The following is a 17,398-nucleotide window of genomic DNA, read 5'->3' as shown; positions in this document are numbered from 1 at the left end:
CAGCATCCAAGAGAGTTCATCAATGTATGTATATTTTGATGTGGATTTGTAATAAAACCGAATAAGGTGTAGTACTGTGAGTGTTTTACTTTCTGGTCAGGAATGCTATTACCGGTGCTGAGCATTGTCAGTGATGGTTTGTGGCCCATGATCCCAATGGAAATTCATGTCTTGGATCTTTTGGTCTGAAAATGCAATAGCCAATGCCTCTTTTTTTCTATTTGCAAATAGTTTACTTTGCCTTGGTTCCGCATCTTAGGTGTATGCATTACAAGTTGTTCACTACCATCAGAACTTTATGGGTGCAAATGGCACCAGTACTGTACTGAGATGCATTGATGCCCACAAGCACTTTTTTCTCCACTGTAAATGTTGCTAGGCACAAAGTTGACTTAAATTTCTGTTTTAATGTACCAGTATGGAATACATTTTAATATTTTGATGAACATATGCATGTAATGGTTTTGCCTTTAAATGTTCAGCTGGTGCATTGTTTGGGTTGCATTTGTAAAAAACTTGAAATAATAATTTGTTTTGTTTAGGAAACCTGTAATTGTGTTTAATTCTGTTTTGTGGTAAGGCAACTATGGCAGCAGGATCTCATCAAGAAGCGGGTGTGCATTGTGGGCAGAAGATATTCAGCATTCCCTTGAAGAAAAAAATCAACACTACATTTATTAAGATTACATTTTAAACTTGCCATTCACAGCCTTATGGAAATTATTTGTATGTTTTTAATATGATCTTACTAATCTGTCCCTGTGCTGATATCTTGTAGATAATTTAAACATTTTAGTATAAGCTGTATCCTCTGTTCCGGAAAACATTGAAAATAATGGAGCACTGGCCTTTAAAGTTCTATGTGAAATGCTATATCTGTGTGTAGTAATTGCTCCTCCATCTCTGATCATGGATAAATTCTAAAATATGTCATATGAACAATGAAGTCCTCCTTGCCTGATGTTTGACTTTACCATTACGACCCAGTATGCAGACCTGCTGATTGTTTTAATTTAAAGTTTGACATCGGATTACAAATGACAGTTAAGAAATTTTTTTTTATGAAATGTAATTACAAATTAACAGTTTTCATAATTTTCTCTTTGCTTGTACTGTGAAACCTTGCTTCTTGCCAAATTTTGTGGTTCTAGGCCCTATAAGTTTGTGAGTATTAAAATATGTGCTAAAATGTGGTATCTTTTGATTGCAGTGACTTTGAAGCTTCAAATTTTTTACACTGAAAAGGCACCATAGATCTCAGCGACACAAATTTCATCTTGATACATCTGTTCCTCAGAAAATGGGTTTTTAACAGTCAGATGGACAGGTGGACAACAAAGTGATCCTATAAGGGTTCCGTTTTTACCGACTGAGGCACGGAACACTAAAAATAGAGAAACTACACTGAAGTTAGGCACTTGGATATAATTTAAGTGGCACAGATATGTATACTGCCATAAAAATATAATTAGCTGAAGCATTTCTAGGCACTCCCAATTAGTATTTGATTGCTTTGAATTATTCTCTGTGGGAAGGAATGTACAATATAGACATCTGCCTGTCAGATAAGACTACTACTTTGAACCAGCATCATTATATAAATCTTCATTTTGCAGCACACAAATAAGATACATATTGTAAAAAAATCTTTTAGTGGTATTAACTGAGGTTCAGGGTCCTTAAAAGTTGTTTCTAACAGTGTTTATAAGAAGTTTGCGACTGTTTACTTGTATTTGTTGTGTTTTGGTCTCTTTTATATTCTTTCCAGTAGTATGTAAAAGATTGTGGAATGTTAGCATGTTGTAAGCAGGGTATTGAATTGTGTGATTAATGATCCAAACAATGCCGCCCTGTTACTGCTTGGTTAAGGATTGAAGTCAGGAGCTAATACAGTATTTTTTTTAAAAAAAGGACATGGGAAAAAATTAACATTTAAATATTTCTGTGCAATCTCTAAATTCTCTTATGTCATGATGGCCATATCTTTCTATGCAGATAGGAGTCTACAAAATGGTTTGGCATTCAGAGGAGAAAGCTGGTGATTATAATTTTGTGAAAAGCTCTAGGTGCAGTGAAAAAATCGTATGTTTTAATGATTGCCACCCCAACTCGCTTATAGTATTCATGACAATTGCTCTGCTATTTTTGTGATAAATCAAAACTTGCTGCCATTCTTCGAAATTTTTCGATTTTGTCTGTCTTTCCAACCTGTTAAGAATCGTGTACCACACAACTCTACTCCAAAAGGAGCAGTTTCATTAGTGGATTTGTTGCACTGTTCTGCTAATAAAATGCATTTTTTGTTCTGTCTTCCCCACAACATTTTATATGTGACAGTTCCAATAAAACTGTTCGTAAAGTTGTTTATAACTGAAATCTTTATACTGGAGATTAGGTGAGTAAATCAAATAAATGACAAGAATGTACAAAATCAAATTGGGGAACAAAGAACTTTATGGCACAATGTGATTAAAAGGAGATGTCAGCTGATGGGACATATACTGAGATATCAAAGAATTTTCAATTCGTTGGAAGTGGGATTGGGGGAATATTGCAGTGGGAGACCAAGGCTTGAATACCATAAGCAGGTTCGAATTAATGTAGCTTGCAATAGTTATGCAGAGGTCTTACACAGGATACACTAGCAGGGAGAGTTGTGACATGTGACAAATCAGTCTTCGACTGAAGACGACAATAACAGAACAATTTCTGTAACCAAAATTTAACATTTTTTTTTTAATTGACATATTGCCAAATGGAAGTATTAATATATGTAAGTATAATAATTTATTACATCATAATCACTTTAAAATTTGTAATATTCCCATTACTGATGTGATTAATCCATTAGAAAGCATCATCATCATTTATAAGTTACACTTCGGCATTTTGAACACCATGTAGTCTGAAATATGTCAATGAATGTACATCATATCAACACATGCCAAAAAAAGAACTGAAATTAAAGTATTGCCTTGTGCTCTTTATATCTTAATTATGGGAGAGAAGGGGGTACAGGAAGTGGGGGAAGAGAAAGGCCAAAGGTGAAGTGGGGTGATTAACAACAATCTCTATTTCTGTTTGTGTTTCCTATGAGCAGTCTTTAAAATTGATATCTTAGAAGCACAAGCAAGAGTGCAAATGATTAAAGCTATAAAACTTTTTGAAAAATATGAAAAATTTAAATACTTATGCACAAGCCAGTGACTGTCATATCCTAAAAAAGTACTCATATTAAAACACTTACATGTTTATAAATAACAAATGATTAATGAAAAATTTAAATACTTATGCACAAGCCAGTGACTGTCATATCCTAAAAAAGTGCTGATATTAAAACACTTATATGTTTATAAATAACAAATTATTAACAAAACCATAATCAGTTTACAATAGTCAGTTTTAGTCCCTGATGATGATGATGATGATGATGATGATGACAGATGCTATCACCAAAAGCTTGGAAATTTATCTGAATTTGATTCAGAAAGTGAACTGAGAACTTTTTTATGCAAGGACTCCATTGTGAGAAACTTCGTAGTGATAATCACTTACATTTTGTAAAAAAGTGTCATTAATGGAAACGTACAGCACAAGGAAGTTAATACTAAAAAGTAGTTGCAAACGTTATCTCAGTGATAAAATACATAAAAAATATTTGGTTTTTTAAAAGTTTTGTAATTTTAATTATTTTTTAGATAGTTGTGCAACTTTAGTTATTTATTATAATCTTGTCAGTGCTTTTAAGTCTGCTTAGAACATAGTAAGTTATTATACAAAATTTTTTTTGGTACTCATGTGAAGGATCTCACAGTTTTTATAATTCAGGGTCAATTGCCACTGCAGATATCTTGTCTAAATCTTTTGTAATTCATTTTAATCCTCTGATAAGTTGATTAGACTGTAAACAATAGCATCAGCTGCAAAAACTCTTAAGAGAGTTGCTCAGATTGTCTCCTAAGTTATTTATAGAAATTAATGTACCAGAGGACATATAATGCTTAATTGGGTAACTCCAGATAAAATTTCATTTACACTAGGTGTCCCTCCCCCCCACCCCCCCTCCAATTGCTACCAACTGTGACTTTTTGGTCAGGAAGTCACAAATCCGGTTGCACAGCTGAGGTGCGCAATTCAATTAGAATCCTTTTGTGAGGAACAGTGTCAGAAACCTTCTGGAAATCTAGAAATAGATAATCAGCTTGAAATCCCCTTCAGATAGCATTCATTATTTTCTGTGGATTTTTTTTGAATCCATGCTGGTTATGTGTCAATAGACCATTTTCTTCATGATATTTCACACTGTTGGGGCACAGTATATTTTCCAGAATGCTAATACTAATCAGTATCAGTGATTTGGATGTATAATTCAACGGATTACTGCTATTTTCTTTCATCTGCTGTGGAGTGACCTATGCTGCATTTCGTTCTTCAGGTATGCATCTTTCATTGAGCAAGTGGTTGTATATGATTGCTAAAAAAGGAGATATTTTGTTAGAATACTTGAAAAGACACCTAATTGGTATACAGTCTGCACCAGAAAACTTTCCTTTATTAAGTGACTTAAGATACTTCACTACTTCCAAGTGACTCATGTTGGCTAGTGTTCTTGATTTGAATTCTGTAATATTTATTGCGTGAAAGATTTTTGGTAACTCTGCTGTGGTCCACTGTTGTCAATAACATTACCTTGACTGTCATGCAGTAAAGATATTGAAAGTATCTGGCTACTGCTACACTTCACGTATGACTCAAACCTATTTGAATTTTCTACCAAATTTCTAGACTGACTCTGTTGTGGTGCTATTAAAAGCATCTCGCATTAAAGTCCACACTAAGTTTCTGGCATTTATAAACAATCACCAATTTTGGATTCCTTTAGATCTGGCATTCTTTTTTCATTGTTTCTGCAGCAGTGTTGTGACCTATGTGGTATAACATGGGATATCTGCTCCATCTTCTATTAATTTAAATGGTATAAAACTTTCATTTGACATCAACACTAACTTTAGATTTGGACCACATTTTGTCAGTGGTTAAACAGTTAGTATGGAAGAAAAGAGACTGTGTCTTAGGAAAGTGTCACATGAATGTTGATCTTCTTATGAAATAGATATATGTAGCGTTTTGTTTGATTTGGAAGATATGCTATGCAGTCAAGCTAAAATGACCTCATAGAAGGATTGAAGGGGAAGGAAGAGGGACAAAGGAAAAAGACTGGAGAAGTCTATGAAAAGGGGTAAATTTCAGGAAAAGTCACCCAGAAAAGCAGGTCAGGGGAGACTTACTGGACGGAATGAGAAGGAAAGACCGATTGTTGGGGCTGCATCGAATAAGGTTTGAAAACCTGAGAGCTTAAAGGTGAAAGACGGGGTAATATGCAAGACAGAGATTACTGCTTAAATGTCATACATGAGTTAATAAAGAGTGAAAAGCTAAGTACACTGTATGTAGCAGAGGTGGGAGGGGGCAGTGACAAAAAAGGTGAGTAAGACAATGAAAGATGTATAAAACTAAATTGGAGTGAAGATAAGAATAGTTACTGTGAAGAAATGCTGAGATGGAAGAAATTAATGTAAATTAAGGCCAAGTGGGTGGTGAGAACCAAGGACATGTTGTAGTGCTAATTCCACCTGTGGAGTTCTTAGAAACTGATGTCTGGGGGAAGAATCCAGATGGTGCATGTGGTGAAACAGGCACCGAGGTCATGACTGTCACTTTGTAGAGCATGCTGTGCAACAGGATATCACATGTTGCCAGTATACACCATCTGCCTATGCCCATTCATCCAATTGATAATTCGTTGGTAGTCACACCAATGTAAAAGGCTGAACAGTGTGTTCTGCCACTACTTGGTGAATAGATTTTTTTATCTATCCAATTAAAGTATGTTGTGAAGTTTGTTTTTCAACTGCCATGTATGGCACATAAAGGATGGTGTGGTTTGTATAAGACAGGTGTCTACCAAGTCACCTGCAGTTGTGGCATGTCAGACCATCAAGACCACACGGGACTTGAGTAGAGAGCATAAATGTCACGTACACCTACAATAGTTGAGCAAATCTGAGATTGAGCAATGTTGCCTTGGTGTCAGTCATCCGATGGAGTATAATGACATGGAGATTGTGGTGTGCATATCAAGTTACTGGGCTAGTGATTTTAAGACTGAACAAATTGAACTATCAAGTGACGTTATAAATAGAGATGGAGATTTCTGGTTGAATTCTGCCTTGCATCTTGCTCTCTCACTGATCAAAGAACAAAGGCACAGAGATAATGCTACTTGCTCAACCATTGGTAATTAATATTTTCAATGTAAGTAACATCTGATGGTCATCTTTGGTTATGTATGGAAGTAGTTCTTCACAGTGTGTGTGTTTTCTTTTCCGTAAATACCATCTTATGGATCTTGGTTAGAGTAGCCATGTATATTAAAGTTTTAAGCTGCCATGCACAGCAATTTGTCTTTTAATTATGTGCTGTAAACATTATGGATAGTTCACTTTTGAAATGCCAGCAGTTGTCAAGGGAGTTACCTGCCTGCAGTCTTGAAGTTATTTGGACTTTAGTGAGTCAGGATGGCTCGTCTATGACAATTTGTGTCTGTTGGTATGTTAATTAGGCCTGTAGCATATGATAATGAGCACTCTTCTGATTCAGATTTGTCATCTTGCATGCTACTGCTTTATTTGTTCTACTTCACATACCTAGAATTTTCACTTCTCGGGCTGTTATTGCTGAGCTACTGGTATTATGCTTTCTCTGCAGAATATGATAAGCATCTTGAACTGTTTTGGTATGTTCATGGGTGACTTGCTTGTCTCTTTCCACACATTCTGGGCTCATCGAGGCTTGGCCATGTAATACTTGATTTCCAGATTCTTACTCCAGTGGAATCTTCATGTGTGATGGGGTCAAGTTTGTGGTGGCCACAAATCCAGACTCAAGTCTTGTAAGACTGACGCTTAATATTTGTCGTGTTGTTATCTTTGTTCATTTTGTGACAGTTGTGGACACCTCATACTGTTGAAATTGTTTTGTAGATGTTCATTGCAGTTGCAAACAGAGCATGATTTTAGGTATCCATTGCAGGAAATGAAACTTTTATGTTTGTCTGTCCTTACAGAAAAATGAATAATGACAAGTCAGTGTGTTTCATATCCAACAAACTCAAGTGATATTAAGAGCTGCTGTCTGTTCTGGCATTCATACACCAACTGTAGTGTTAAAAAATATGAGACGATTTGGCTGCAGATAGGACGAATATATTCAGTTGTGTCATCAGTTGTATGTAATAATATCTGTATGTATTACATTTATATTGCACTTAATAATAATAATAATAATAATAATAATACACTACTGGCCATTACAATTGCTACAGACACGAAATTTAACCGACAGGAAGAAGATGCTGTGATATGAAAATGATTAGCTTTTCAGAGCATTCACACGAGGTTGTCGCCAGTGGCGACACCTGCAACCTGCTGACATGAGGAAAGTTTCCAACTGATTTCTTATACACAAATAGCAGTTGACCGGTGTTGCCTGGTGAAATGTTGTTGTGATGCCTCGTGTAAGGAGGAGAAATGCTTACCATCATGTTTCCGACTTTGATAAAGGTCGGATTGTAGCCTATCGCGTTTGCGGTTTATCGTATAGCGACATTGCTGCTCGCGTTGGTCGAGATCCAATGACTGTTAGCAGAATATGGAATCGGTGGGTTCAGGAGGGTAATACGGAATGCCGTGCTGGATCCCAACAGCCTCGTATCACTAGCAGTCGAGATGACAGGCATCTTATCCGCATGGCTGTAATGGATCATGCAGCCACGTCTCGATACCTGAGTCAACAGATGGGGACTTTTGCAAGACAACAACCATCTGCACGAACAGTTCGACGATGTTTGCAGCAGCGTGGACTATCGGTTCAGAGACCATGGCTGCGGTTACCTTTGACTATGCATCACAGACAGGAGCGCGTGCGATGGTGTACTCAACGATGAACCTGGGTGCACAAATGGCAAAACGTCATTTTTTCAGATGAATCCAGGTTCTGTTTACAGCATCATGATGGTTGCATCTGTGTTTGGTGACATCGCAGTGAACGCACATTGGAAGCATGTATTTGTCATCACCATACTGGCGTATCACCTGGCATGATGGTATGTGGTGCCATTGGTTACACGTCACGGTCACCTCTTGTTCGCATTGACGGCACTTTGAACAGTGTACGTTACATTTCAGATGTGTTACGACCCGTGGCTCTACCCTTCATTTGATCCCTGCAAAACCCTACATTTCAGTAGGATAATACACGACCGCATGTTGCAGGTCCTGTACGGGCCTTTCTGGATACAGAAAATGTTCGACTTCTGCCTGGCCAGCACATTCTCCAGATCTCTCACCAATTGAAAATGTCTGGTCAATGGTGGTCGAGCAACTGGCTTGTCACAATACTCCAGGCACTATTCTTGATGAGCTGTGGTATCACGTTGAAGCTGCATGGGCAGCTGTACCTGTACACGCCATCCAAGCTCTGTTAGACTCAATGTCCAGGTGTATCAAGGCCGTTATTATGGCCAGAGGTGGTTGTTCTAGGTACTGATTTCTCAGAACCTATGCACCCAAACTGCGTGTGAACGTAATCACATGTCAGTTCTAGTATAATATATTTGTCCAATGAATACCTGTTTATCATCTGCATTTCTTCTTGGTGTAGCAATTTTAATGGCCAGTAGTGTAATAGTAGTGGAAGCCCCAAGTGTAAACAATGTAAAAAATGAGGACATGTACGAGGGCAGTTCAATAAGTAATGCAACACATTTTTTTTCTCACCCAATTTTGGTTGAAAAAACCGAAAATTTCTTGTGGAATATTTTCAAACATTCCCGCTTCGTCTCGTATAGTTTCATTGACTTCCGACAGGTGGCAGCACTGTACGGAGCTGTTAAAATGGCGTCTGTAACGGATGTGCGTTGCAAACAACGAACAGTGATTGAGTTTCTTTTGGCGGAAAACCAGGGCATCTCAGATATTCATAGGCGCTTGCAGAATGTCTACGGTGATCTGGCAGTGGACAAAAGCATGGTGAGTCGTTGGGCAAAGCGTGTGTCATCATCGCCGCAAGGTCAAGCAAGACTGTCTGATCTCCTGCGTGCGGGCCGGCCGTGCACAGCTGTGACTCCTGCAATGGCGGAGTGTGCGAACACACTCGTTCGAGATGATCGACGGATCACCATCAAACAACTCAGTGCTCAACTTGACATCTCTGTTGGTAGTGCTGTCACAATTGTTCACCAGTTGGGATATTCAAAGGTTTGTTCCTGCTGGGTCCCTCGTTGTCTAACCGAACACCATAAAGAGCAAAGGAGAACCATCTGTGCGGAAATGCTTGCTCGTCATGTGGCTGAAGGTGACAATTTCTTGTCATAGATTGTTACAGGCGATGAAACATGGGTTCATCACTTCGAACCTGAAACAAAACGGCAATCAATGGAGTGGCGCCACACCCACTCCCCTACCAAGAAAAAGTTTAAAGCCATACCCTCAGCCGGTAAAGTCATGGTTCCAGTCTTCTGGGACGCTGAAGGGGTTATTCTGTTTGATGTCCTTCCCCATGGTCAAACGATCAACTCTGAAGTGTATTGTGCTACTCTTCAGAAATTGAAGAAATGACTTCAGCGTGTTCGTAGGCACAAAAATCTGAACGAACTTCTCCTTCTTCATGACAACGCAAGACCTCACACAAGTCTTCACACCCGAGAGGAGCTCACAAAACTTCAGTGGACTGTTCTTCCTCATGCACCCTACAGCCCCGATCTCGCACCGTCGGATTTTCATATGTTTGGCCCAATGAAGGACGCAATCCGTGGGAGGCACTACGCGGATGATGAAGAAGTTATTGATGCAGTACGACGTTGGCTCCGACATCGACCAGTGGAATGGTACCGTGCAGGCATACAGGCCCTCATTTCAAGGTGGCGTAAGACCGTAGCATTGAATGGAGATTACGTTGAAAAATAGTGTTGTGTAGCTAAAAGATTGGGGAATAACCTGGTGTATTTCAATGCTGAATAAAACAACCCCTGTTTCAGAAAAAAAATGTGTTGCATTACTTATTGAACTGCCCTCGTAATAACTCACCTGCATATTAATGGTGGAAGGAGTTTAGGCACACTTTAAAATCAGATGTACTCACTAGTTCCCAACTAACTTCAGTACAAACTTTCCCTCTTACCCTCTCAAACCTACCTCACCCCCCTCCCTCCCTCCCTCCCTCTCTCTCTCTCTCTCTCTCTCTCTCTCTCTCTCTCTCTCTCTCTCTGACTCTGTGTGTGTGTGTGTGTGTGTGTGTGTGTGTGTGTGTGTGTGTTTTTCCTCTCCCCCCTTTTTATGGCCGAATATCTTGCCTGCACAATCAGGCTTACACTTCAGTGTAATGTTCCCTCAGGAGTGTCATAATAATATAATATTTCTTCAGGAGTGGCTTATTTGTGCTTTTGCCCATCACTGTCATTTTTTTAGGACTGCAGTTCCATGGAAATGAAAGTGAATGGAAAGTATTTGCAAAAAACTTGCAGAAAGTTGGGTCTCTGCAAAAAGATAATGGAATCACACATTTGAGCTGGGGTGATGACGATGAAGTGGACATTCTAATAGGGCTGAAGAACAAAACTGTAAAGACATACGACACTGATTACAAGGCTTTCACAAGTTCTGTTAATGTTGAATATGGGGAAGGTCAGATTTGTGGTCTAAGCAAATATGATAGGTATGTACATATTTACTATACTTGTAAACAATACAAACATCCTAGTCTCTGTAATTGAAAGAAGTTGTCTGGCCTGGTAAGCTGAAAACTGGTTAATTACAAAAATTAATTTTGTAAGGCATACCTAGTTGTGTTTTTTATTCATAAAAATAAAATTATCCCATCAACCTGTGATGAAAGAATCCATTAATGGGGAGTTTTAATTGTTTAGATGTTAATGCTTTATTTCTTTCAGATGTCTCTTAACTGCTGTTGAATCAGGACATATAAGAGTATGGAGATTTAAGGAAAAAGAAGGTGATGTGTTTAATTCTGGACGCCCAATTCAGAAAATGAAACACAGTAAAGTAAATAAAAATATAGTGGCATTTGGCAGCAAAAATCATGCAGATTTGAAACTGCTTGATTTAAATACAAAGCAGTATACTTTCATATCAAAAAATGTAAGTATTCAAAATTATTATGCCTCTAATTTAAAGAAACTGAACAAGAACAAAAGGTGTGACTAACTTGATTACACTAAAATCCAGACTAATGCATTTTGTTAACGTAACAAAATTTAAACAATAGAAAAAAATAAAAATAAAATAATAGGTTGACTTTGCTCTTAGGGACAGTTAAATTACACTACCTGACAAAAACCTTTGCTCTTAGGGACAGTTAAATTACACTACCTGACAAAAACCTGAAGCAGACAGGAGGAGAGGAGGATATAAAATGAAACTTCACACAATGAAAGGGCTTGTGACATTATTTGATTTGGAAGGGTGTCATAAAGCCTGGTATCCTCTCCTAAAACTAGCTGGTCCACTGCTGGTTGTTGTAACTGTTCATTGATATCGATACCGGCACTGGGCTGGAGTTGACATCTGAACTGATCTCACACATTCTATCATGGACAGATCTGGGGACCTTTTTGTTCACAGGAGAATCCCAATGTAATGCAGACAGTTAACAGAGACATGTGCAATGTTTGGACATGGATTGTCTTGTGTAAAAATAACACTACAATATCATTGGATGGGATGTAACATGTTAGGATGCAAGATGTCTGTGACATACTGTTGTGTTGTCAGAGTGCCCTCTTTCATTACCAGCCATGACTCGAAGTCATACCCAATGGCTCACCACACCGTGATACCAAGAGTAACATCGGAAGGATGGGACCTCTCCCCAGTTCGCAGCCGTACTCACCAAAAATGGTCATCCAGTGTAGCGCAGAACTGCAATTCATTGCTGAACACAATGTGATGCTATTCATTAGCAGTCTATGCTTTGTGGCCAGAACACCACTCCAAACACAGCTGTACGTGTTCCTTTAATGGCAGGCTGTGTGTGGGATGGAAATTCTGTAATCTGCCTTCTGCTAGTCTCTGATCATTGGCACTGGATGACACAGAATGCTGCAGAAAGCCAATTACTTGCTCTTGGGTGGCAGGCATAGTTCTGAAGGGGTTACTTGTGATTGGTGCACAGTATGGCAATTCTCCCTTGTGGTGATTCAGATGTAGTTGACCGGAAACTTGGCAAGTGTACTTGCCATCACTCTCCTATGCAATCCAACATCAGGCCACTGTCATATCCAAACACCCCACAAATCTGATATTGCAAAATTCGACTAGCCAGCCAAAAGAAGAGTTACAGTGAGGCCCCTTTCATACTCTTGTCAGGTGCTGATAGTGCTGTCTCCCACAAATACGTGACATCTCTGTGTCGTTCACAGTGATCACTCAATTTATTATGCTATTCACAGCCTTATTTTTATGTGCTGTAGCAAGTCTTGGTGACAGTTTTAATTTTTTACTTCTAGAGGAGGTTGAGTGAATGCTACAACATAATGTAATGAATGTTAGATCAGTTTCAGTAAAATTCTTTATTACAGAATTCTTAACATCAGAAGAAATCCATGTACATATGAGTAATTGTATACATTTAAAACAAGAACAGAACACAATGATAACAGTTTAGTTCTTGCACTGCATAATAGTCTAATAACACTTGGCAGTTACCTTTAAACTTTAGTATACTGATCTGACTAATTAAATTCTGGCAATAACTGTGTTTAGCTTGTGGTTCCATAGTGAGGTATCAACTTTACTGTAGGACCTCACACTTCGGATGGCACCACACTTGTACACTGTATCACAGCTGGTAACAACAGTAACAAAATTAATGCATTCTGGTGGCTGTTCTGCATCTCACAGAGAATTAAAACAAATGATTTACATACCCAGCAATAGTATGGACATTGTAACATCCCCTTCTTGTTCCCAATATGTAGACCACTTTCAGACAGTGCCACAGCAAGATGATTTTTAGTATCTGTCACTTTAATTTTGAGGAGCTATCAGTTAATTAACGACAAAAACACAGTGATCAGCTAAGATTTCTTATTAATACTTTTTCATCACTATTTGTATATCATATGCCACTAAGCAACTGCTTAAGAGAAAGCAATTTTACTACAAGTATTTACTAGGAGCACACTGCAGAGAGTGATTATAATGTCATATCAAGATAACAGTTGCCAAAGTTTGCTCAAGTGAACTCTAACAGAAGTGAAGTTGATGTGCAGCACTAGCTGCCTCCTGTATACTCTTGCATTGTTGAACTTCAAATTACTTCCTACATTGTTGATATGAATGAATATGCTTTTCTGTGCTATGATTAAGGAAATTGAGCTTCATATCTTATATCTAAGAATTCGACTGGCCACTGGGGCCTTTAGAATCAGCCACACACTGACCCTTTGTGCTGAGAAAAGTGGGTGGCTGCCTCATATCATACGATGACTCCTCATTTTGTGACAGGCCTATAAAAGACTATACACACTATACACAGCTGCATACCATACTGTTGCATGGACACCAGTGGAAAGGCTCTTTCGTACTCGACACCAAGCAACGGGGCCCTGTAGGAATTTTGTGGAGGATTGTCTGTTAGAGATGGGTGTGTCTGGTTTTACACCATGGTTGGAGCAGATCTCCATTGGCTCCACCAGAGGCTCAGAATTATTTTAGACTTGACCAATTATAAGGAAGATTGCACTCCAAATGTTTTTTAACTTTTACATAGGTGTCGTTTTAAAACTGTGTACCCTGATGTCTCAAACAAGTGGACTCCCTTGGTTGAACAACCCTGACTGCATTTCCAGGATGTGCTTTTCCATAACTATACTGTCTTTTTTGCAGAGCTCAGAATGGTCCTGAAGGCAATGGAGCAGATGGGGCAAACAGTTTCTCATCTGCTCCAGTTTTCTTAGTGCTGTATTATCTTTGCAGCCCATGTAACCAGCAGACAAAATGGTTCAGTGGATCCATGATCAACTGTACATCCTACAGTGGCGGGAAAAGCAGGTGTCATTCTGCTGAGTACCAAGGCACATACATTATGTGATCAAAAGTATCCGGACACCTGGCTGAAAAAGACTTACAAATTTGTGGCGCCGTCCATCAGTAATGCTGGAATTCAATATGGTGCTGGCCCATGCATAGCATTGATGACAGCTTCCACTCTTGCAGGCATACATTCAATCAGGTGCTGGAAGGTTTCTTGGGGAATGGCCGCCCATTCTTCATGGAGTGCTGCACTGAGGAGCAGTATCAATGTCGGTAGGTGAGGCCTGGTGCGAAGTTGGCATTCCAAAACATCCCAAAGGTGTTCTATAGGATTCAGGTCAGGACTCTGTGCAGGCCAGTCCATTACTGGGATGTTATTGTCATGTAACCACTCTGCCACAGGCCATGCATTATGAACAGGTGCTCAATCATGTTGAAAGATGCAATCGCCATCCCTGAATTGCTCTTCAACAGTGGGAAGCAAGAAGGTGCTTAAAACATCAATGTAGGCATATACTGTGTACAAGGGGTGCAAGCCCCCTCCATGAAAAACACGACCATACCATAACACCACCGCCTCGGAATTTTACTGTTGGCACTACACACTGGCAGATGATATTCACTGGGCATTTGTCATACCCAAACCCAGCCATCGGATCGCCACATTGTATACCGTGATTCATTGCTCCACACAATGTTTTTCTACTGTTCAACCGTCCAAGGTTTACTATCTTTACACCAAGTGAAGCATTGTTTGGCATTTACCTGCGTGATGTGTGGCTTATGAGCAGGCACTCAACCATGAAAATCAAGTTTTCTCACTCCCACCTAACTGTCATAGTACTTGCAGTGGATCCTGATGCAGTTTGGAATTTCTGTGTGATGGTCTGGATAATAGAAGCCTGCCTGTTACACATTAGAACCATTTCAACTGTTGGTGGTCTCTGTCAGTCTGAGGTCAGCCTGTACGCTTTTGTGCTGTACGTGTCCCTTCACATTTCCACTTCACTATCATATTGGAAACGGTGGACCAGGGGATGTTTAGGAGTGTGGAAATCTCGCATACAGACATATGACACAAGTGACACCCAACCACCTGACCGTGTTTGAAGTCCGTGAGTTCTGCGGGGCGCCCCATTCTGATCTCTCATGATGTCTAATGACTACTGAGGTTGCTGATACGGAGTACCTGGCAGTAGGTGGCAGCACAATGCACCTAATATCAAAAACTTATATTTTGGGGGTTTCCAGATACTTATCACATAATGTAGGAGGCATGCAGGAAATATGACATTACACAATGAGTCATTCCCTGCAAGCACTGGTGAGTCAGAGATCCGTACAGTTGAGGGAGGGGGAGTGGCTGCAGTGGACAATTAACTGTAGTTGTTGAAGCTGACTACTTGGCCATGGCAGTCCTGAAGTAGGTCACTCCAGTGGGATGAAGTAGTCCTGAACCACCACCTAATTGGGCACCGTCCCCTAAAGAGTGGTATTTTACTCTGGGGAGAGGACCCCCCCTCCCCCAGTCTCTGATGCCTGTGGCATGGAAAATACTGTATGCCATATTTTAACTGGACACATTTTCTGTTGGGATGAGAGTGCAGATGCAAATTTTGGTTGGAATCTGTCCTGTATTTTAGCTGATGCTGAGACAAGTGTGGCAATGATTTTAAAGTTTGTGAAGTGTCTGGATACCAGCCTAAAGTTTTGGGCTGGAGATTTTAGTGTGTTGCAGAGTCCGTAGCTCATTCTTTTTATGCCATTGATCAGCCAGCCATACTGTTTTAATTCTTTCCAGCACTTTTTTCCTTTAGTCTAATATTTAGACCTGACACACTACATAATTTTCATCTCAATCTCTCTCTCTCTCTCTCTCTCTCTCTCTCTCTCTCTCTTTCTCTCTCTCTTTCTCTCTCTCTTTCTCTTTCTCTTTCTTTCTTTCTTACGCTCTCTCCCCCTCTGTGCATGTGTGTGTTGTTGCACATGTACCAGTGTGTATACAGATGTTTTGCTGACTTTTTATTACTTTCAATTGTTTTTTGAATGATTTCTTGAAGCCTTCAGCTGCTATTTTCTTTATTTCCTGTACGATTGTACAATTTCGGCCTTCGGCCAGTTTCAAGCAAACACCTCGAACTAATTTATGAGCATAACATGATGTCATTGGAGCAGTGATGTATATGACGTAATCTATTACCAAAAATTCATCCATAAAATACTTGAAAATTGTACAGGAAATAAAGAAAATGCCATCTGAAGGCTTCAAGAAATCATTCAAAAAAATTCATCACAGCTGTGGACCCTATCGCATTGAAAACTATACTTTCAATTGTAGTTGAGGTTTTTTGATTCTGTGAATTCTATTTTATCGGCACTACATTTTTGTATGAGCACTAAAGATCTTGCTGTTGTGTGCACTAAAGATCTTGCTGTTGTGTGACCGCACCATCATATCACCACAACAACAACAATAATCATAATAATCAAATCCTTCATCTCCCCTCAGCAGAAAATGTAATTTTTTGGGGTAAAAAGTAGAAAAGCAAAACATTCTTCTAGAACTGGAGGATAGTTGAACTGATAAATTGTTCCCAAAATCTTTGGAGAGATTACTGTTCATACTCAAGAAACAAAGCAAAATACCATATTTAAAATATACCATGCAAAATACTAATTCAGTAAATGCAGCCTACAAACAAATGAGGAATTAAGAACTACTTTCTCTACATGCATTTCATCCAATGTAGGTCAAGTTTCTGAAATAGTCAAAGGTATGTACAGTACTTAAGCTAACATTTTTGTGTGCTCAGGTATACACAAATGCACTCCCTTAAAAATGTTTGTATACCTTAGGGAAATAACGTAACCAAAATGCGAAAGTTATGTTTCTCTCAGGGGCTGGGATAGCAGGTGCGATTATTCACCCCATTACACGTTGGGATGATGTGAGTTGATTAGCAGGGCAGCAGATACTTGGAGCCAGGTGAATGTCTGAAGAAAAATCATAGAGGCAATAAAGGCATTAGTTCATTTATTTTGTGCACCATGTTCCAAGGTCAGCAACTGCTGACTCAGGAGACAGCACACATTAGCATCAGTGGGCATTAATGTCATGTTGGTGTCAGCGAAGCTGCTGCTGATGTGTGTCAGGTGCAGCTCTTGGCTGCCCGACTACTTCATGCTCGCTGCACACCACATGGGAAGGGTAGTGTTTAAACTTCTGTATCACATTGCTGTGTTAGAACATAGGACTCATATTTTGAAGATGGTGGTTCAAATCCCCA

At 39.3% G+C, this 17,398-nt stretch overlaps 1 protein-coding gene across 3 annotated transcripts in view; it reads left to right on the top strand.

Moving 5' to 3' along the window:
* LOC124788910 (WD repeat-containing protein 74) overlaps positions 1 to 17,398 on the top strand; it is a 102,647-nt gene that overhangs the window by 14,723 nt on the left and 70,526 nt on the right. For 2 of the 3 annotated variants that reach the window (XM_047256209.1, XM_047256202.1), the window contains exons 3-4: positions 10,527 to 10,773; positions 11,009 to 11,216. In XM_047256209.1, coding sequence (XP_047112165.1) covers positions 10,527 to 10,773; positions 11,009 to 11,216 — 455 coding nt within the window. Of the gene's footprint in view, positions 1 to 7,122; positions 7,288 to 10,526; positions 10,774 to 11,008; positions 11,217 to 17,398 lie in introns of those variants that run through there. The other variant, XM_047256196.1, reaches the window with a different exon arrangement.

Source organism: Schistocerca piceifrons, chromosome 1, assembly GCF_021461385.2.
Source record: "Schistocerca piceifrons isolate TAMUIC-IGC-003096 chromosome 1, iqSchPice1.1, whole genome shotgun sequence".
NCBI classification, from domain to species: domain Eukaryota; kingdom Metazoa; phylum Arthropoda; class Insecta; order Orthoptera; family Acrididae; genus Schistocerca; species Schistocerca piceifrons.
The sequence above is the reverse complement of the archived record's forward strand: the minus strand, read 5'-3'. Positions and strand labels throughout refer to the sequence as shown.